Genomic DNA, 16,745 nt, shown 5'->3' with positions numbered 1-16,745 from the left:
GTACGGCTGTGTACCTGACAGTTGGTACGGCTGTGTACCTGACAGTTGGTACGGCTGTGTACCTGACAGTTGGTACGGCTGTGTACCTGACAGTTATGGCTGAAGACCATCATGAAAATAAAATAACCGTCAAAACTATTTAAATATGGCCGACATTCATTAAGATTTGAGTATTATGAACTTTATTTCCACGTAGATAAACTACGGGACCTAATAGCAAGGCTGTTTACTAATGGCTATAAGCAATTGTTTTGCTAATTTATACGGAATAAAAATATATAAAACGCAACATGTAACAATTTCAACGAGTTACGGTTCATGTAAGGAAATCAGTGAATTAAAATAAATTAATTAGGCCCTAATCTATGGATTATTTAATCTGTTAAAAGGCCTGTTTTCAGTAGATTAGGCTACATTATGTCTCTCCTGTCATGATATAATCTGGTAAAAGGCCTGTTTTCAGTAGATTAGGCTACATTATATCTCCTGTCATGATATAATCTGGTAAAAGGCCTGTTTTCAGTAGATTAGGCTACATTATGTCTCCTGTCGTGATATAATCTGGTAAAAGGCCTGTTTCCAGTAGATTAGGCTACATTATCTCTCCTGTCATGATATAATCTGGTAAAAGGCCTGTTTTCAGTAGATTAGGCTACATTATATCTTTCCTGTCATGATATAATCTGGTAAAAGGCCTGTTTTCAATAGATTAGGCTACATTATATCTCCTGTCATGATATAATCTGGTAAAAGGCCTGTTTTCAGTAGATTAGGCTACATTATGTCTCCTGTCATGATATAATCTGGTAAAAGGCCTGTTTTCAATAGATTAGGCTACATTATATCTCCTGTCATGATATAATCTGGTAAAAGGCCTGTTTCCAGTAGATTAGGCTACATTATATCTCCTGTCATGATATAATCTGGTAAAAGGCCTGTTTTCAGTAGATTAGGCTACATTATGTCTCCTGTCATGATATAATCTGGTAAAAGGCCTGTTTTCAGTAGATTAGGCTACATTATGTCTCTCATTACGGCGTCCTGTCTTTGAAGAACATATGCCACTGCCATTGAATGACCGCAGCAGTAGGGTTTGTGACGTTATGGGAATATTTTTGGGGAAAAGTGGGAGAACCTCGTTTGAATGGTTTAGTTAATAGAAATAGGATCTGTATTTTAATATTTTTTTACATGCAGAAAAGCCAACAGACAAGGTCAAGGTAGACCTATCTCTATTTTAACTCTGTTAATGTTGTCAATACGAAAATGCGACAGATTCTCTCCAACCTGACATTTGTTAATTTGTTGATTTTAATATTTATAAGTAATAACCTGAATAATAATAATGATAATAATAATAATGATAATAATAATGATAATAATAATGATGATAATAATAATAATAATAATGAAATGTCGGGATAATAATGAAGTGTAATGGCTTATTTCATATCGGTTTTTATTAAGAATCATATCCACGTACACAAGTGTACTAACAATTGTTGCCTCCCATTTTTTGACCCCCCTTTGGGGGTTGGATAATCTGATCCTAGATCTGTCACTAGGAGAAACATCTAACCTTGGAGCCACCAAAACACAGTGGAAGGCCTCCAAATCTTACTCAGCCAGGACTTTGGCCCCTCAAGAAACAGGCTGCTTCTGAAATAGCATTCTGTTCCCCTTTTTTCTCCTCCAGAGCTATGTCTGTTGTTAGGGGCAACAGCGGGAGGACCCCACAGCTTCCTCAACCCTCATGAAATGTCTCCGTGTAAAAAAAAAAAAAAAAAAAAAGCAAGTGAATTTTGCTGCTTTTCTAAGTGGGTTTTTATTCATTGACCGTCGACACTGACCATCGCTACTGTCATGTTGCCGGTAGCAACAGTAGGCTGTGATCAACGAAAGGTATTGAAGCTGGCGTGAACTATTTGCCCCTGTCGTGATAGGCTACTGATCCTACATAAAGTCTAGTGAGTTCGGTTAAGGATGTTGAGTTAGAATCTGTAGCTGAAACATTCATTTGGACTTATTCACTATATATATATATATATATATATATATATATATATCCATTCATTCTTGAAGAATGTCACTTTTTTTATAAATGCCTCATGAGTTTAGTTCAACTGTCGTACTCCATCAGAACCCAAAATAGAAGCTTGTTCTCCTCCAATGTTTGTAAACATTGTACATGTAAACAAACACTGTGTAGCCTCATAACATGGTTATAACTATAATGATGATATCATGGATGGTCAGTCCTGTATAGCCTCATAACATGGTTATAACTATAATGTTGATATCATGGATGGTCAGACCTGTATAGCCTCCATAACATGGTTATAACAATAATGTTGATATCATGGATGGTCAGTCCTGTATAGCCTCATAACATGGTTATAACTATAATGTTGATATCATGGATGGTCAGTCCTGTATAGCCTCATAACCTGGTTATAACTATAATGTTGATATCATGGATGGTCAGTCCTGTATAGCCTCCATAACATGGTTATAACAATAATGTTGATATCATGGATGGTCAGTCCTGTATAGCCTCATAACATGGTTATAACTATAATGTTGATATCATGGATGGTCAGACCTGTATAGCCTCCAGAACATGGTTATAACAATAATGTTGATATCATGGATGGTCAGTCATGTATAGCCTCATAACATGGTTATAACTATAATGTTGATATCATGGATGGTCAGACCTGTATAGCCTCCATAACATGGTTATAACTATAATGTTGATATCATGGATGGTCAGTCCTGTATAGCCTCATAACATGGTTATAACTATAATGTTGATATCGTGGATGGTCAGTCCTGTATAGCCTCATAACATGGTTATAACTATAATGTTGATATCGTGGATGGTCAGTCCTGTATAGCCTCATAACATGGTTATAACTATGTTGATATCATGGATGGTCAGTCCTGTATAGCCTCATAACATGGTTATAACTATAATGTTGATATCGTGGATGGTCAGTCCTGTATAGCCTCATAACATGGTTATAACTATAATGTTGATATCATGGATGGTCAGTCCTGTATAGCCTCATAACATGGTTATAACTATAATGTTGATATCATGGATGGTCAGTCCTGTATAGCCTCATAACATGGTTATAACTATAATAATGATATCATGGATGGTCAGTCCTGTATAGCCTCATAACATGGTTATAACTATAATGTTGATATCGTGGATGGTCAGTCCTGTATAGCCTCATAACATGGTTATAACTATAATGTTGATATCATGGATGGTCAGTCCTGTATAGCCTCCATAACATGGTTATAACTATAATGTTGATATCATGGATGGTCAGTCCTGTATAGCTTCATAACATGGTTATAACTATAATGTTGATATCATGGATGGTCAGTCCTGTATAGCCTCATAACATGGTTATAACTATAATGTTGATATCATGGATGGTCAGTCCTGTATATCCTCATAACATGGTTATAACTATAATGTTGATATCATGGATGGTCAGTCCTTGCATCCATAGCTCTATCTATTTAATCTGAGAGTGGTTACATTTCTCCAGGCCCTTTGTTATTGTTTCAGAGGAGAAGGAAACGTTTATCACTTTCGGTTTGGTGTGGCCTACACGGACCATACCAGGAAGTGACTGTACTTTCTGTTCGCTTCCTCCCTAGAGTTGGCTTGATCAATCTATAATTCCAATAAGAATAGCTTGTAGGTTAGTAAGCTACGTTACCAGAGGATCTTCCCGAACAAACACTACTTATAACTGTGAACGCTTTTGTCTTGTCAAGTTTCTATGCTCAATGGCGACCATAGAAAAGGGCAGGGCTGCAGCAGTAGCAATACCATCTGTTATTCCTGCTATAGCGATCATAGCCTCTAGGTGGTGCTAAAGAGCTACTCACTGTGTTGACCTTGCCCTTTGTGGCAGTTTATGGATGGACTGAATTGGGCCAGTCTGGGTTTATATACAGTAGGAGCCAGGCTAGGCACCACCTCCCTTTTACAAAATACATTAGCATTTTATTTTCATAATGCCTATTATAAAAAACATAGTTGTTATTGTTATGACCTATCAGATGGTTCAAATATCCATGGACACTGTCAGAGTTGTCTCTACTTACCACAGCCACAAAGATCAAGAGGAGTTGTGGACACTGACAGGGTTGTCACTACTTACCACAGCCACAAAGATCAAGATTGGTGGACTATGGGTGGGTGGTGGTCTGTGGGTGGTCTGTGGGTGGGTGGTGGACTATGGGTGGGTGGTGGACTATGGGTGGGTGGTGGTCTGTGGGTGGGTGGTGGACTATGGGTGGTCTGTGGTGGGTGGTGGTCTGTCGGTGGGTGGTGGACTATGGGTGGGTGGTGGTCTGTGGGTGGTCTGTGGGTGGGTGGTGGTCTGTGGGTGGTCTATGGGTGGCTGGTGGTCTGTTCTCATTGTCGTCAGGGAGTGCTTCCATAGTTTAAAATCTGAACAGGCGTTTAGAAAATATAATGAATAACAAACATTTGAATTGTATATGAATATTCTCTCTCTCTCTCTCTCTCTCTCTCTCTCTCTTATATATATATATATATATATATATATATATATATATATATATATATATATATATATATATATATATATATAGAAAATGTCAATACTTGAATCAATTGAATTAATTGGTGAAAATGTATATATATTTATCTGTTTTTACAACAACAGTTGTCAGAAAGTGCAGAAAGGATGTAGTAATGGTGGCGGATGTAGTAATGGGGCAGACTACCGAGGGGGGGCAGACTACTGAGAGGGGGCGGACTACCGAGGGGGCGGACTACCGAGGGGGCGGACTACCGAGGGGGGGGCGGACTACTGAGAGGGGGCGGACTACTGAGAGGGGGCGGACTACCGAGAGGGGGCAGACTACCGAGGGGGGGCAGACTACCGAGAGGGGGCAGACTACCGAGGGGGGGCAGACTACCGAGGGGGGGCAGACTACCGAAGACTACCGAGGGGGGGCAGACTACCGAGGGGGCGGACTACTGAGAGGGGGCGGACTACCGAGAGGGGGCAGACTACCGAGGGGGGGCAGACTACCGAGAGGGTTGGTAGCAGAAGGGCTAGAAATGATTTTTATTTGTTGTTGCTGCGCCTAGTTTGGGTTTTACTTTAGTTTATTGGGGGCTTTCAGACCGTGTATTTGTCCGGTTGTAACTTTAGACGTGTTATTTGTAATAATATTTTGCAGGTGTTTAGGAGGTCTGTAGTGTAAGTGACTGATAAGCTGTGTGTGTAGGCCTGTGTTACCCTGTGATATCAGGGTTGACAACCCCAACTTCCTGCCAGGCTGGTCTGGTCCAAACAGATCCTCTCTCCCCTGTGTTGCTTTTCATTTTATTTCTGGCTGATCAAGTAGCCGCGGGAAGGTCTTGGGTGACACATGTGATTGTAATGAGCCCAGCCAGCCAGCAGTGCTCCGGTGTTGTCGGTGTGGCTCGGTGCACGGCTACTTCCTGGTACAACAGAGAGAGGCAGTGCTGAGTTAAAAACACCACACACACACACTGACATCAGGGAAGGAACGACACAGAAAACACTTGGCCTGTTTCCACTCAATCTAAACCTTCCGGATTTTCTCCACCTCTCTGTTATTTCAACGATCGGAGGGCTGATGTTTTGTTGGTTTAGGGGTTGAATGAAGAATTATTTTGGATGAGTCGGATGCAGAAGGAAGGTCCTGTTGGTCGGGGCTGAGAAGGAACCGGAGCGGGGAGGAAGAACAGTCCTCCCGACGGCGGAGAAACGTCGCACACCATTTGTGTTGTTTTAAAAAACATTTATTATTCTAACATCTTCGTGTAATTTTAATATTTTCGATAGACGAGGTAAGTTAACGGAAGATATGGGTTGTTTGGGCAACAGCAAGACTGAAGATCAACGCATCGACGAAAAAGCACAACGAGAGGCGAATAAAAAAATCGAAAAACAATTGCAAAAAGAAAGACAAGCGTATAAAGCGACGCACCGGCTGTTATTATTGGGTAAGGTTATATAAACGGCTTGGCCCGAACACTGGGATCTAAAATATCCTTCATTAAATTACCCCATTACGTATTTGAAATCTCTCGCTATATGTCATGGAGGGAGGGAGGTATTGATGGAAGCGAAGCCTTACAATTCGCTTCGTTTTGACAACATTCTTATTCATTTTGAACGGTGACAAGATTACTGCCTTTTTTTATCGTTCGGTTATCAGCAAACATATTGTAACATTTAGTCCTGTTTGTTTCATTCCTTAAGGTGCTGGAGAGTCCGGGAAAAGTACTATTGTGAAGCAGATGAGGATTCTGCACGTCAATGGTTTTAACGCAGAGTGAGTACACTGTTGTTACAGGCCCTACTGTATCTCCATTTGACATATAGGCCCAGATATATATATATATATATATATATATACCCATTTCATAACATGTTTGGTTATACTCACGGTCTCCCTGCCTTTGGGTGAGACTGTCAATATGATAATAGGCTGTAATAGGCTGTAGAGAACTGAATGGATTTTCCTCAGGCACTGCAGAGCCTAGGCCCCCTCCTATCAGTGACCAACACTCAAATGTACTGTACAGCCAGGCGACTATCACTGATCTCTCTCTCTCTCTCTCTCTCTGTCTCTGTCTCTGTCTCTCTCTCTGTCTCTCTCTTTCTCTCCCCACATGTGAGACATGACATCTGCCTGTTATTACTGCAGTCACACTGTTTACTGTTATGAATGTCATAGCTATGTTGACTATTATTGAGGAGAGGCCTATGTCTATGGATAATGTATTTTGCTGCAAGGCCTTCTGTGCCTGTGATAGAGACAGTGGCCTATGCCTGTCTGAGTTACATATCCCTACCAGTACAACCATAGGCGTATCTTACTGCCTGTCTGAGTTACATATCCCTACCAGTACAACTGTAGGCTTATATTACTGCCTGTCTGAGTTACATATCCCTACTAGTACAACTGTAGGCTTATCTTACTGCCTGTCTGAGTTACATATCCCTACTAGTACAACTGTAGGCTTATCTTACTGCCTGTCTGAGTTACATATCCCTACTAGTACAACTGTAGGCTTATCTTACTGCCTGTCTGAGTTACATATCCCTACTAGTACAACCATAGGCTTATCTTACTGCCTGTCTGAGTTACATAGGCCTACGGTTATACTGGTAGGGATATATTGTACTGGTAGAGATATCTTGTACTGGTAGAGATATCTTGTACTGGTAGAGATATCTTGTACTGGTAGAGATATCTTGTACTGGTAGAGATATCTTGTACTGGTAGAGATATCTTACTGCCTGTCTGGCCTGAACCCGTACCAACTCTAGTGTGTTAACATTAGGGCCTAGAACTGGAGAGGAACTACCCAGCCTTCATAGTGGGATCTTAAGGTTCTTAGACGAGCACTATTGTGATGTTGTTGTTATCTTGTTTTGTTACTGTCTCCTCACACCTGTATTCTGTCCTCCCTTTTTGACAGAGAAAAGAAACAGAAAATACAAGATATTCGGAAAAACGTGAAGGATGCGATAGTGGTGAGTAGACTAGCGTTAATCTGTGTCTTACCTGTTTTTTAATTCAACTAGTGGGTTACTGGATTACTCTGTCTGCGTCGCAAATGGTACTCTGTTCCCTATACTGTATAGTGCAGTACTTTATATCAGGGCCCTGTTCCCTATACTGTATAGTGCAGTACTTTAGATCAGGGCCCTGTTCCCTATACTGTATAGTGCAGTACTTTAGATCAGGGCCCTGTTCCCTATACTGTATAGTGCAGTACTTTAGATCAGGGCCCTGTTCCCTATACTGTATAGTGCAGTACTTTAGATCAGGGCCCTGTTCCCTATACTGTATAGTGCAGTACTTTAGATCAGGGCCCTGTTCCCTATACTGTATAGTGCAGTACTTTAGATCAGGGCCCTGTTCCCTATACTGTATAGTGCAGTACTTTGGACATTTTTTACATTTTTTTGTCATTTAGCAGATGCTCTAATTCAGAGCAACTTACAGGAGCAATTCAGGATACGTCCCTTGCTCAAGGGTACATCGGCAGATGCTTCACCTAGTTGACTCAGGGATTCAAACCAGGGACCTTTTCGGTTACTGGCCCAATGCTCTTAACCATGGGGCCAATCACCGAAAGGTGGACGGGAGAAACCAAACGGCACGGAGCCAGATGACAGCCTAGTAGTCCTTGTGTAGTTGACAGCAGCCCAGGGCCCTACATAGGGAATAGGGTGCAGCCTGTGTTAGATTGGACACCCCAATCCTATTTCCCTGATTTTAGTTTTTTAGTTAAGCTTATGATGTTGTTTATCCTGTATTCACATCCATCTTAACGGCGGTGTGTTTCTCCTGTTTCTAGACGATAGTGTCAGCGATGAGCACCTTGATACCACCAGTCACTCTAGCCAACCCCGAAGACCAGTACAGAATCGAGTACATCAAAAGCATAGCTCCTCTCTCGGATTTTGACTACACACAGGTAAGATGTCTGTTTTAGGTTGTCATTCAGGTGTGTGTGTGTGTGTGTGTGTGTGTGAGCTTGGTGTGGTCAACAACAGCGGATTGATTTGAGACATGTATAATGTAGGTGTTCAGCCGTTGTTATAATGGATGCCATTTTGTTCAACTTTGCATTTATGTTTTTAGTTCCTCTTTTTCATTCCTCTTCATTTCCCCCTGCCGTGTGGTTGTGAGGGAAGATTGGAAATGTTGTTTGACTTTTGTATCTTCCTTAATCGACAGATACATTTCAACTTTTGTCAGTTTAGTGATGGAGTTTCCTCTCCAGTTTAGTTCCCTGTCAGCAGAACTACTATAGACCAGAGCCCTATTCCCTATATAGTGCACTACTATAGACCAGAGCCCTATTCCCTATATAGTGCACTACTATAGACCAGAGCCCTATTCCCTATATAGTGCACTACTTTAGACCAGAGCCCTATTCCCTATATAGTGCACTACTATAGACCAGAGCCCTATTCCCTATATAGTGCACTACTATAGACCAGAGCCCTATTCCCTATATAGTGCACTACTATAGACCAGAGCCCTATTCCCTATATAGTGCAATACTATAGACCAGAGCCCTATTCCCTATATAGTGCACTACTATAGACCAGAGCCCTATTCCCTATATAGTGCACTACTATAGACCAGAGCCCTATTCCCTATATAGTCCACTACTATAGACCAGAGCCCTATTCCCTATATAGTGGTACTACTATAGACCAGAGCCTTATTCCCTATATAGTGCACTACTATAGACCAGAGCCCTATTCCCTATATAGTGCACTACTATAGACCAGAGCCCTATTCCCTATATAGTGCACTACTATAGACCAGAGCCCTATTCCCTATATAGTACACTACTATAGACCAGAGCCCTATTCCCTATATAGTGCACTACTATAGACCAGAGCCCTATTCCCTATATAGTGCACTACTATAGACCAGAGCCCTATTCCCTATATAGTGGTACTACTATAGACCAGAGCCCTATTCCCTATATAGTGCACTACTATAGACCAGAGCCCTATTCCCTATATAGTGCACTACTATAGACCAGAGCCCTATTCCCTATATAGTGCACTACTATAGACCAGAGCCCTATTCCCTATATAGTGCACTACTATAGACCAGAGCCCTATTCCCTATATAGTGCACTACTATAGACCAGAGCCCTATTCCCTATATAGTGCACTACTTTAGACCAGAGCCCTATTCCCTATATAGTGCACTACTTTAGACCAGAGCCCTATTCCCTATATAGTGCACTACTATAGACCAGAGCCCTATTCCCTATATAGTGCACTACTATAGACCAGAGCCCTATTCCCTATATAGTGCACTACTTTAGACCAGAGCCTTATGGCACCCTATTCCCTATATAGTGCACTACTTTAGACCAGAGCCTTATGGCACCCTATTCCCTATATAGTGCACTACTATAGACCAGAGCCCTATTCCCTATATAGTGCACTACTATAGACCAGAGCCCTATTCCCTATATAGTGCACTACTTTAGACCAGAGCCTTATGGCACCCTATTCCCTATATAGTGCACTACTTTAGACCAGAGCCTTATGGCACCCTATTCCCTATATAGTGCACTACTATAGACCAGAGCCCTATTCCCTATATAGTGCACTACTATAGACCAGAGCCCTATTCCCTATATAGTGCACTACTTTAGACCAGAGCCTTATGGCACCCTATTCCCTATATAGTGCACTACTTTAGACCAGAACCCTATGGCACCCTATTCCCTATATAGTGAACTACTTTAGACCAGAGCCCTATGGAACCCTATTCCCTATATAGTGAACTACTTTAGACCAGAGCCCCATGGCACCCTATTCCCTATATAGTGAACTACTTTAGACCAGAGCCCCATGGCACCCTATTCCCTATATAGTGCACTACTTTAGACCGGGGCCCAGAGGGCCTTGGTCAAAAGTAGTGCATCATGTAGGGAATAAGGTGCATTGGGGACTCAGTCCCCTCTCAGTACTCAGATTGGGCCATATTATCCATCTGGGAACATGAGGATGAGATTCTGCTGCAGTCTCCCGAATGGCATCCTATTCCCGGCATAGTTATTTAGGGGGCCCCCCCTTCCCGAGTGGCGCAGCGGTCTAAACCACTGCATCTCAGTGCTAGAGGCGTCACTACAGACCCCGGTTCGATTCCAGGCTGTATCACAACCGGCCGTGATTGGGAGTCCCCATAGGGCGGCGCACAATTGGCCCAGCGTCGTCCGAATTTGGCCCAGGGGGTAGGCCGTCATTGTAAATAAGAATTTGTTCTTAACTGACTTGCCTAGTTAAATAAAATACATTTAAAAAAAAAAAATGCTTTTGGCTTGAGACAGAAAAGTAGTTCTCTAGATATAGGGAATAGGGTGGCGTTAAGGACACGGTGTTCTGCTTGGTTTTGATCAGGGTCCTGATTAGGGTCCGGTCACATGACAGGCCAAATGGAAATACACAGACCGTGTTTTTCATCGTTCTGGAAATCATCCTTCTTTGAAAACCGATGTACTCTTTCAGTCGCTGCGGTGTTGTGACTGATAATTGTAGATGTTTATGTACTGGACCGAAGCAGATGTCCGTTTTAAAACGCTGGGGGCACGGATATACAGTATTAAGATATATATTTATATGCAAAAGGTTCTCAGTTGATTCTTGTCAGGGTAGCAGAAGGTGAAGCCGTCATATTTGTTATGCATCCTGGTCGTGATGATCATTATGCTGCAGGCCTAGTTTATAATCTAGTAGTTACTTGAACTTGCTTTTCATAATGATTCTTAGAGATCGTCCCAGACAAGTTCAGATTGGATTTATGAGGTTGACACTGTTTGCTTACTGGATGTCATGTCATCCTAATATCACCTGTTGTAATCCACAACTTTCTTCTGAGATGTTTTCTCCCTTTTTTTTAAGAATGGTGATGACAGCATGAGGCTTACTAGCTATACACTGACAGGATTATAGTCTGTCTGCATGGTAACGGGGCCTGTCTGTCTGCATGGTAACGGGGCCTGTCTGTCTGCACGGTAACGGGGCATGTCTGCAATTTCAATACAAATGTGGTTTAATTGTGCAACCCTAGTGGGTACTACAGGTCTAAGTTACAGTGTTGTGGTGGGGTGGCACTGGGAGGACCAGCGATGTGGTGGGGTGGCACTGGGAGGACCTGGGTTGGGATGGGGTGGCACTGGGAGGACTAGCGTTGTAATGGCACTGGGAGGACCAGCGTTGTGGTGGGGTGGCACTGGGAGGACCTGGGATGGGATGGCACTGGGAGGACTAGCGTTGTGGTGGGGTGGCACTGGGAGGACCAGCGTTGTAATGGCACTGGGAGGACCAGCGTTGTGGTGGGGTGGCACTGGGAGGACCAGCGTTGTGGTGGGGTGGCACTGGGAGGACCAGCGTTGTGGTGGGGTGGCACTGGGAGGACCAGCGTTGTGGTGGGGTGGCACTGGGAGTACCAGCGTTGTGGTGGGGTGGCACTGGGAGGACCTGGGATGGGATGGCACTGGGAGGACCAGCGTTGTGGTGGGGTGGCACTGGGAGGACCAGCGTTGTGGCGGGGTGGCACTGGGAGGACCAGCGTTGTGGCGGGGTGGCACTGGGAGGACCAGCGTTGTGGTGGGGTGGCACTGGGAGGACCAGCGTTGTGGTGGGGTGGCACTGGGAGGACCAGCGTTGTGGTCCTCTCTCTGTGTAATCTCATCCACCAGTCGTCGTCTTCTCTCTGTCAAACCGTCTGGTTTTTACAGCGCATCAGAATGGTAGTCCATGGCAGGAGTGGCGAACACAGCCTGCTTATTTTTTTAATTGGCTGATCTCTGTCCATCACCATCTAGTGTACCCTTTAGAACCCCCCCCCCCACGTTGTGGATTTCAAAGCGTTAAGCAGCACAAGCGCTAAAAACAAGGAAGTGAGTTCGGAAAATGTAAAAGTACACATCTTAGAAATAGTTTGCTTAAACTTTATTTGCCCGAACTCAGAATCGAAGGTTAGGGTTAGTTTTAAAAATCTGATTTTAAGAAGAGAAATTGTAGAAATTGGCAGGGTTTACGACTTTGTGGCTGTGTTAACTACTCTCCCGCCTCGATTTAGAGCCAAGCCTCATAGTCGCGTTATTCGTTCAGAATTTGAATTAATTTGCATGTCACTCAGTAAATCCACATCCCCTGTTTCAAACAGTCTCACACTCTTACTAGTCTCTATGCACCAGCAGTTAGAGCCTAGTGATGATGTTAGTCTCTGTCTGCCTGGGGGGCCCCGGTCTCTGTCTGCCTGGGGGGCCCCGGTCTCTGAGCTACTGGCTGTACAGTGGGGATAAAGACCAGGCCAGGTCCTAGTTTAACAACATGTCCCTGTTTGTCATCATCCACATCACTTACAGTGGGGGAAAAAAGTATTTGGTCCCCTGCTGATTTTGTACATTTGCCCACTGACAAAGAAATTATCAGTCTATAATTTTAATGGTAGGTTCATTTGAACAGTGAGAGACAGAATAACAACAACAAAAAAATCCACAAAAATGCATGTAAAAAATGTTATAAAATGATTTGCATTTTGATGAGGGAAATAAGTATTTGACCCCTCTGCAAAACATGACTTAGTACTTGGTGGCAAAACCCTTGTTGGCAATCACAGAGGTCAGACGTTTCTTGTAGTTGGCCACCAGGTTTGCACACATCTCAGGAGGGATTTTGTCCCACTCCTCTTTGCAGATCTTCTCCAAGTCATTAAGGTTTCGAGGCTGACATTTGGCAACTCGAACCTTCAGCTCCCTCCACAGATTTTCTATGGGATTAAGGTCTGGAGACTGGCTAGGCCACTCCAGGACCTTAATGTGCTTCTTCTTGAGCCACTCCTTTGTTGCCTTGGCTGTGTGTTTTGGGTCATTGTCATGCTGGAATACCCATCCACGACCCATTTTCAATGCCCTGGCTGAGGGAAGGAGGTTCTCACCCAAGATTTGACGGTACATGGCCCCGTCCATCGTGATGCAGTGAAGTTGTCCTGTCCCCTTAGCAGAAAAACACCCCCAAAACATGTTTCCACCTCCATGTTTGACGGTGGGGATGGTGTTCTTGGGGTCATAGGCAGCATTCCTCCTCCTCCAAACACGGCGAGTTGAGTTGATGCCAAAGAGCTCCATTTTGGTCTCATCTGACCACAACACTTTCACCCAGTTGTCCTCTGAATCATTCAGATGTTCATTGGCAAACTTCAGACGGGCATGTATATTAGAGGTCGACCGATTAATTGGAATGGCCGATTAATTAGGGCCGATTTCAAGTTTTCATAATCGGAAATCTATATTTTCTTTACGCGGATTTGGCCGTTTTATTTTTTAATTTTTTTTTATTATTTTTCTTTACATTTTTTTATTTTTTTTTTGTATATTTTTGTTTATTTATTAATTTTTTTTATTAATTTTTTTAGACATTTTATTTAACTAGGCAAGTCAGTTAAGAACACATTCTTATTTACAATGATGGCCTAGGAACAGTGGGTTAACTGCCTTGTTCAGGGGCAGAACAACAGATTTTTACCTTGTCAGCTCGGGGATTCGATCTAGCAACCTTACGGTTAACTAGTCCAACGCTCTAACCACCTGCTTTACATTGCCAAGGTAAGTTGCTAGCTAGCATTAAACGTATCTTATAAAAAACAATCAATCAATCAATCATAATCACTTGTTAACTACACATGGTTGATGATATTACTAGTTTATCTAGCCTGTCCTGCGTTGCATATAATCGCTTAGGTACAAGTTGCTCCAAGTTGCTTTCTTAAAATCAATACACAGAAGTATATATTTTTAAACCTGCATATTTAGCTAAAAGAAATCCAGGTTAGCAGGCGATATTAACCAGGTGAAATTGTGTCAGTTCTCTTGCGTTCGTTGCACGCAGAATCAGGGTATACAGAATCTGTCTCGTTGCAAACTAATTTGCCAGAATTTTACGGAACTATGAAATAACATTGTAGGTTGTGCGATGTAACAGGAATATTTAGACTTATGGATGCCACCCGTTAGATAAAATACGGAACGGTTCCGTATGTCACTGAAAGAATAATGTTTTCGAGATGATAGTTTCCGGATTTGACCATATTAATGACCTAAGGTTTATTATATTATAGTTAAGTCTATGATTTGATATTTGATAGAGCAGTCTGACTGAGCGGTGGTAGGCAGCAGCAGGCTCGTAATAGTCAAAGATATGGTTTAGAGAGAAATAGTCGACGCGTCATAATTCCTGTAATAACTTGCGGCTGAACTTGAAAGGGGTTCCTTCGTTATTTTACCATTCATGTCTTCCATAGAGAATGTCTTGATCTACTTCAAATAAGGTCTGTGTTTTGTGCTTAAACCGCCTCTGCGTTTTGATACCCATGTAAATCTCACTAGGTAACGTTTGTCAACATATTTTCATAAATCCACTCTACAAAAAAATGTATCTTCGCTTATATTGATCAGAGTTATATCCTATGGATATCTACACAGTTATAAAATTGGCAAGGTGGTGTAAGCCTAAACCAAACACAGACCTTATTTTAAGTTAATCTAAAAATATCCTATGGAATAAATGAAGGAACCGCTTTTCAGATTTTGCTAGGAGGTGTCATGGGAATTATGACTCGCTCTTCGGTAGTCAATTCTTACCCTGCCCATTATTAAAATAGGATTTCCTGCATATAGAAATTACAGTTTTTGTTTTCAGCATTCATCACAGGTAACTTAAACTCTATTTGTATTATTCAAACAGTTGAGAGTATTTGTCTCCTAAGCACTCTTCAGTATCGTTGTCACTTCAGAGCTGTGTGTGTATATATGTATATGTGTGTGTATGTATGTGTGTATGTATGTATGTATATGTGTGTGTATATATATATGTGTGTGTGTGTGTGTGTGTGTGTGTGTATATTTAAGAAATCATAATAAATTGTCCGATTAATCGGTATCGTTTTTTTTGGTCCTCCAATAGTCGGTATCGGCGTTGAAAAATCATAATCGGTCGACCTCTACTCAAAACTGTAAACAACGCCAAAAGGTGCTTCTACAAAGTATTGACTCAGGGGTGTGAATACTTATGTAAATGAAATATTTATGCATTTCATTTTCAATAAATTTGCAAACATTTCTAAAAAACATGTTTTCACTTTGTTATTATGGGGTATTGTGTGTAGTAGATGGGTAAGAAACAAATATATTTAATTCTGAATTCAGACTAACAACAGAATCTGTAATAAGTCAAAGGCCGTGTATAGTTCAAAGTAGAGGGAACCTAACCTACATACTACTACTTCCTTCAACAGTTGCCCTACTTCAAGTCACAGTAGGGTTAAGATCTAACAGTTAACCCACTTTGAAGCATTATAATCTTTCAGATGTAAAAAAAAAAAACCACTCATCTATCTTCTAAAAAGGGGAATTTCAAATCAACAAGCAAAGCTAGATGCACTGGAAGCCAGTATTGCGTTTGATTAAGGTGCCTGTACGACAACATGACAAGTAACGAGTGGCTAATTCAGCATTAAAAAGGTTGAGAAGGATCTCATTCTGTGGATTTGGACCCCACTGGTAACAATATAGTGGTGACACTAAGGTTAGAGCTACAGTGAGGGGGGAAAAGTATTTCATCCCCTGCTGATTTTGTATTTTTGCACACTGATAAAAAAATGATCAGTCTATAATTTTAATGGTAGGTTTATTTGAACAGTGAGAGACCGAATAACAACAAAAAAATCCAGAAAAACACGTCAAAAATGTTATAAATTGATTTGCATTTTAATGAGGGAAATAAGTATTTGACCCCCTCTCAATCAGAAAGATTTCTGGCTCCCGGGTGTCTTTTATACAGGTAACGAGCTGAGATTAGGAGCACAATCTTAAAGGGAGTGCTCCTAATCTCAGTTTGTTACCTGTATAAAAGACACCTGTCCACAGAAGCAATCAATCAATCAGATTCCAAACTCTCCACCATGGCCAAGACCAAAGAGCTCTCCAAGGATGTCAGGGACAAGATTATAGACCTACACAAGGCTGGAATGGGCTACAAGACCATCGCCAAGCAGCTTGGTGAGAAGGTGACAACAGTTGGTGTGATTATTCGCAAATGGAAGAAACACAAAAGAACTGTCAATATCCCTCGGCCTGGGGCTCCATGCAAGATCTC

The 16,745-nt window shown here is 42.0% G+C and overlaps 1 protein-coding gene across 1 annotated transcript in view; it reads left to right on the top strand.

Annotated features, from left to right (window-relative positions):
- LOC115170218 (guanine nucleotide-binding protein G(olf) subunit alpha) overlaps positions 1-16,745 on the top strand; it is a gene marked incomplete in the record, with an annotated part of 102,178 nt that overhangs the window by 25,742 nt on the left and 59,691 nt on the right. Inside the window, 3 exon segments of the mRNA XM_029726611.1 lie at positions 6,294-6,366; positions 7,520-7,574; positions 8,405-8,524. Of these exon segments, the coding sequence (XP_029582471.1) occupies positions 6,294-6,366; positions 7,520-7,574; positions 8,405-8,524 (248 nt within the window).

Source organism: Salmo trutta, chromosome 31 (assembly GCF_901001165.1).
Source record: "Salmo trutta chromosome 31, fSalTru1.1, whole genome shotgun sequence".
NCBI classification, from domain to species: Eukaryota; Metazoa; Chordata; class Actinopteri; order Salmoniformes; family Salmonidae; genus Salmo; species Salmo trutta.
Note: the sequence above shows the minus strand (reverse complement) of the source record. Positions and strands in the feature narration are given on the sequence as shown.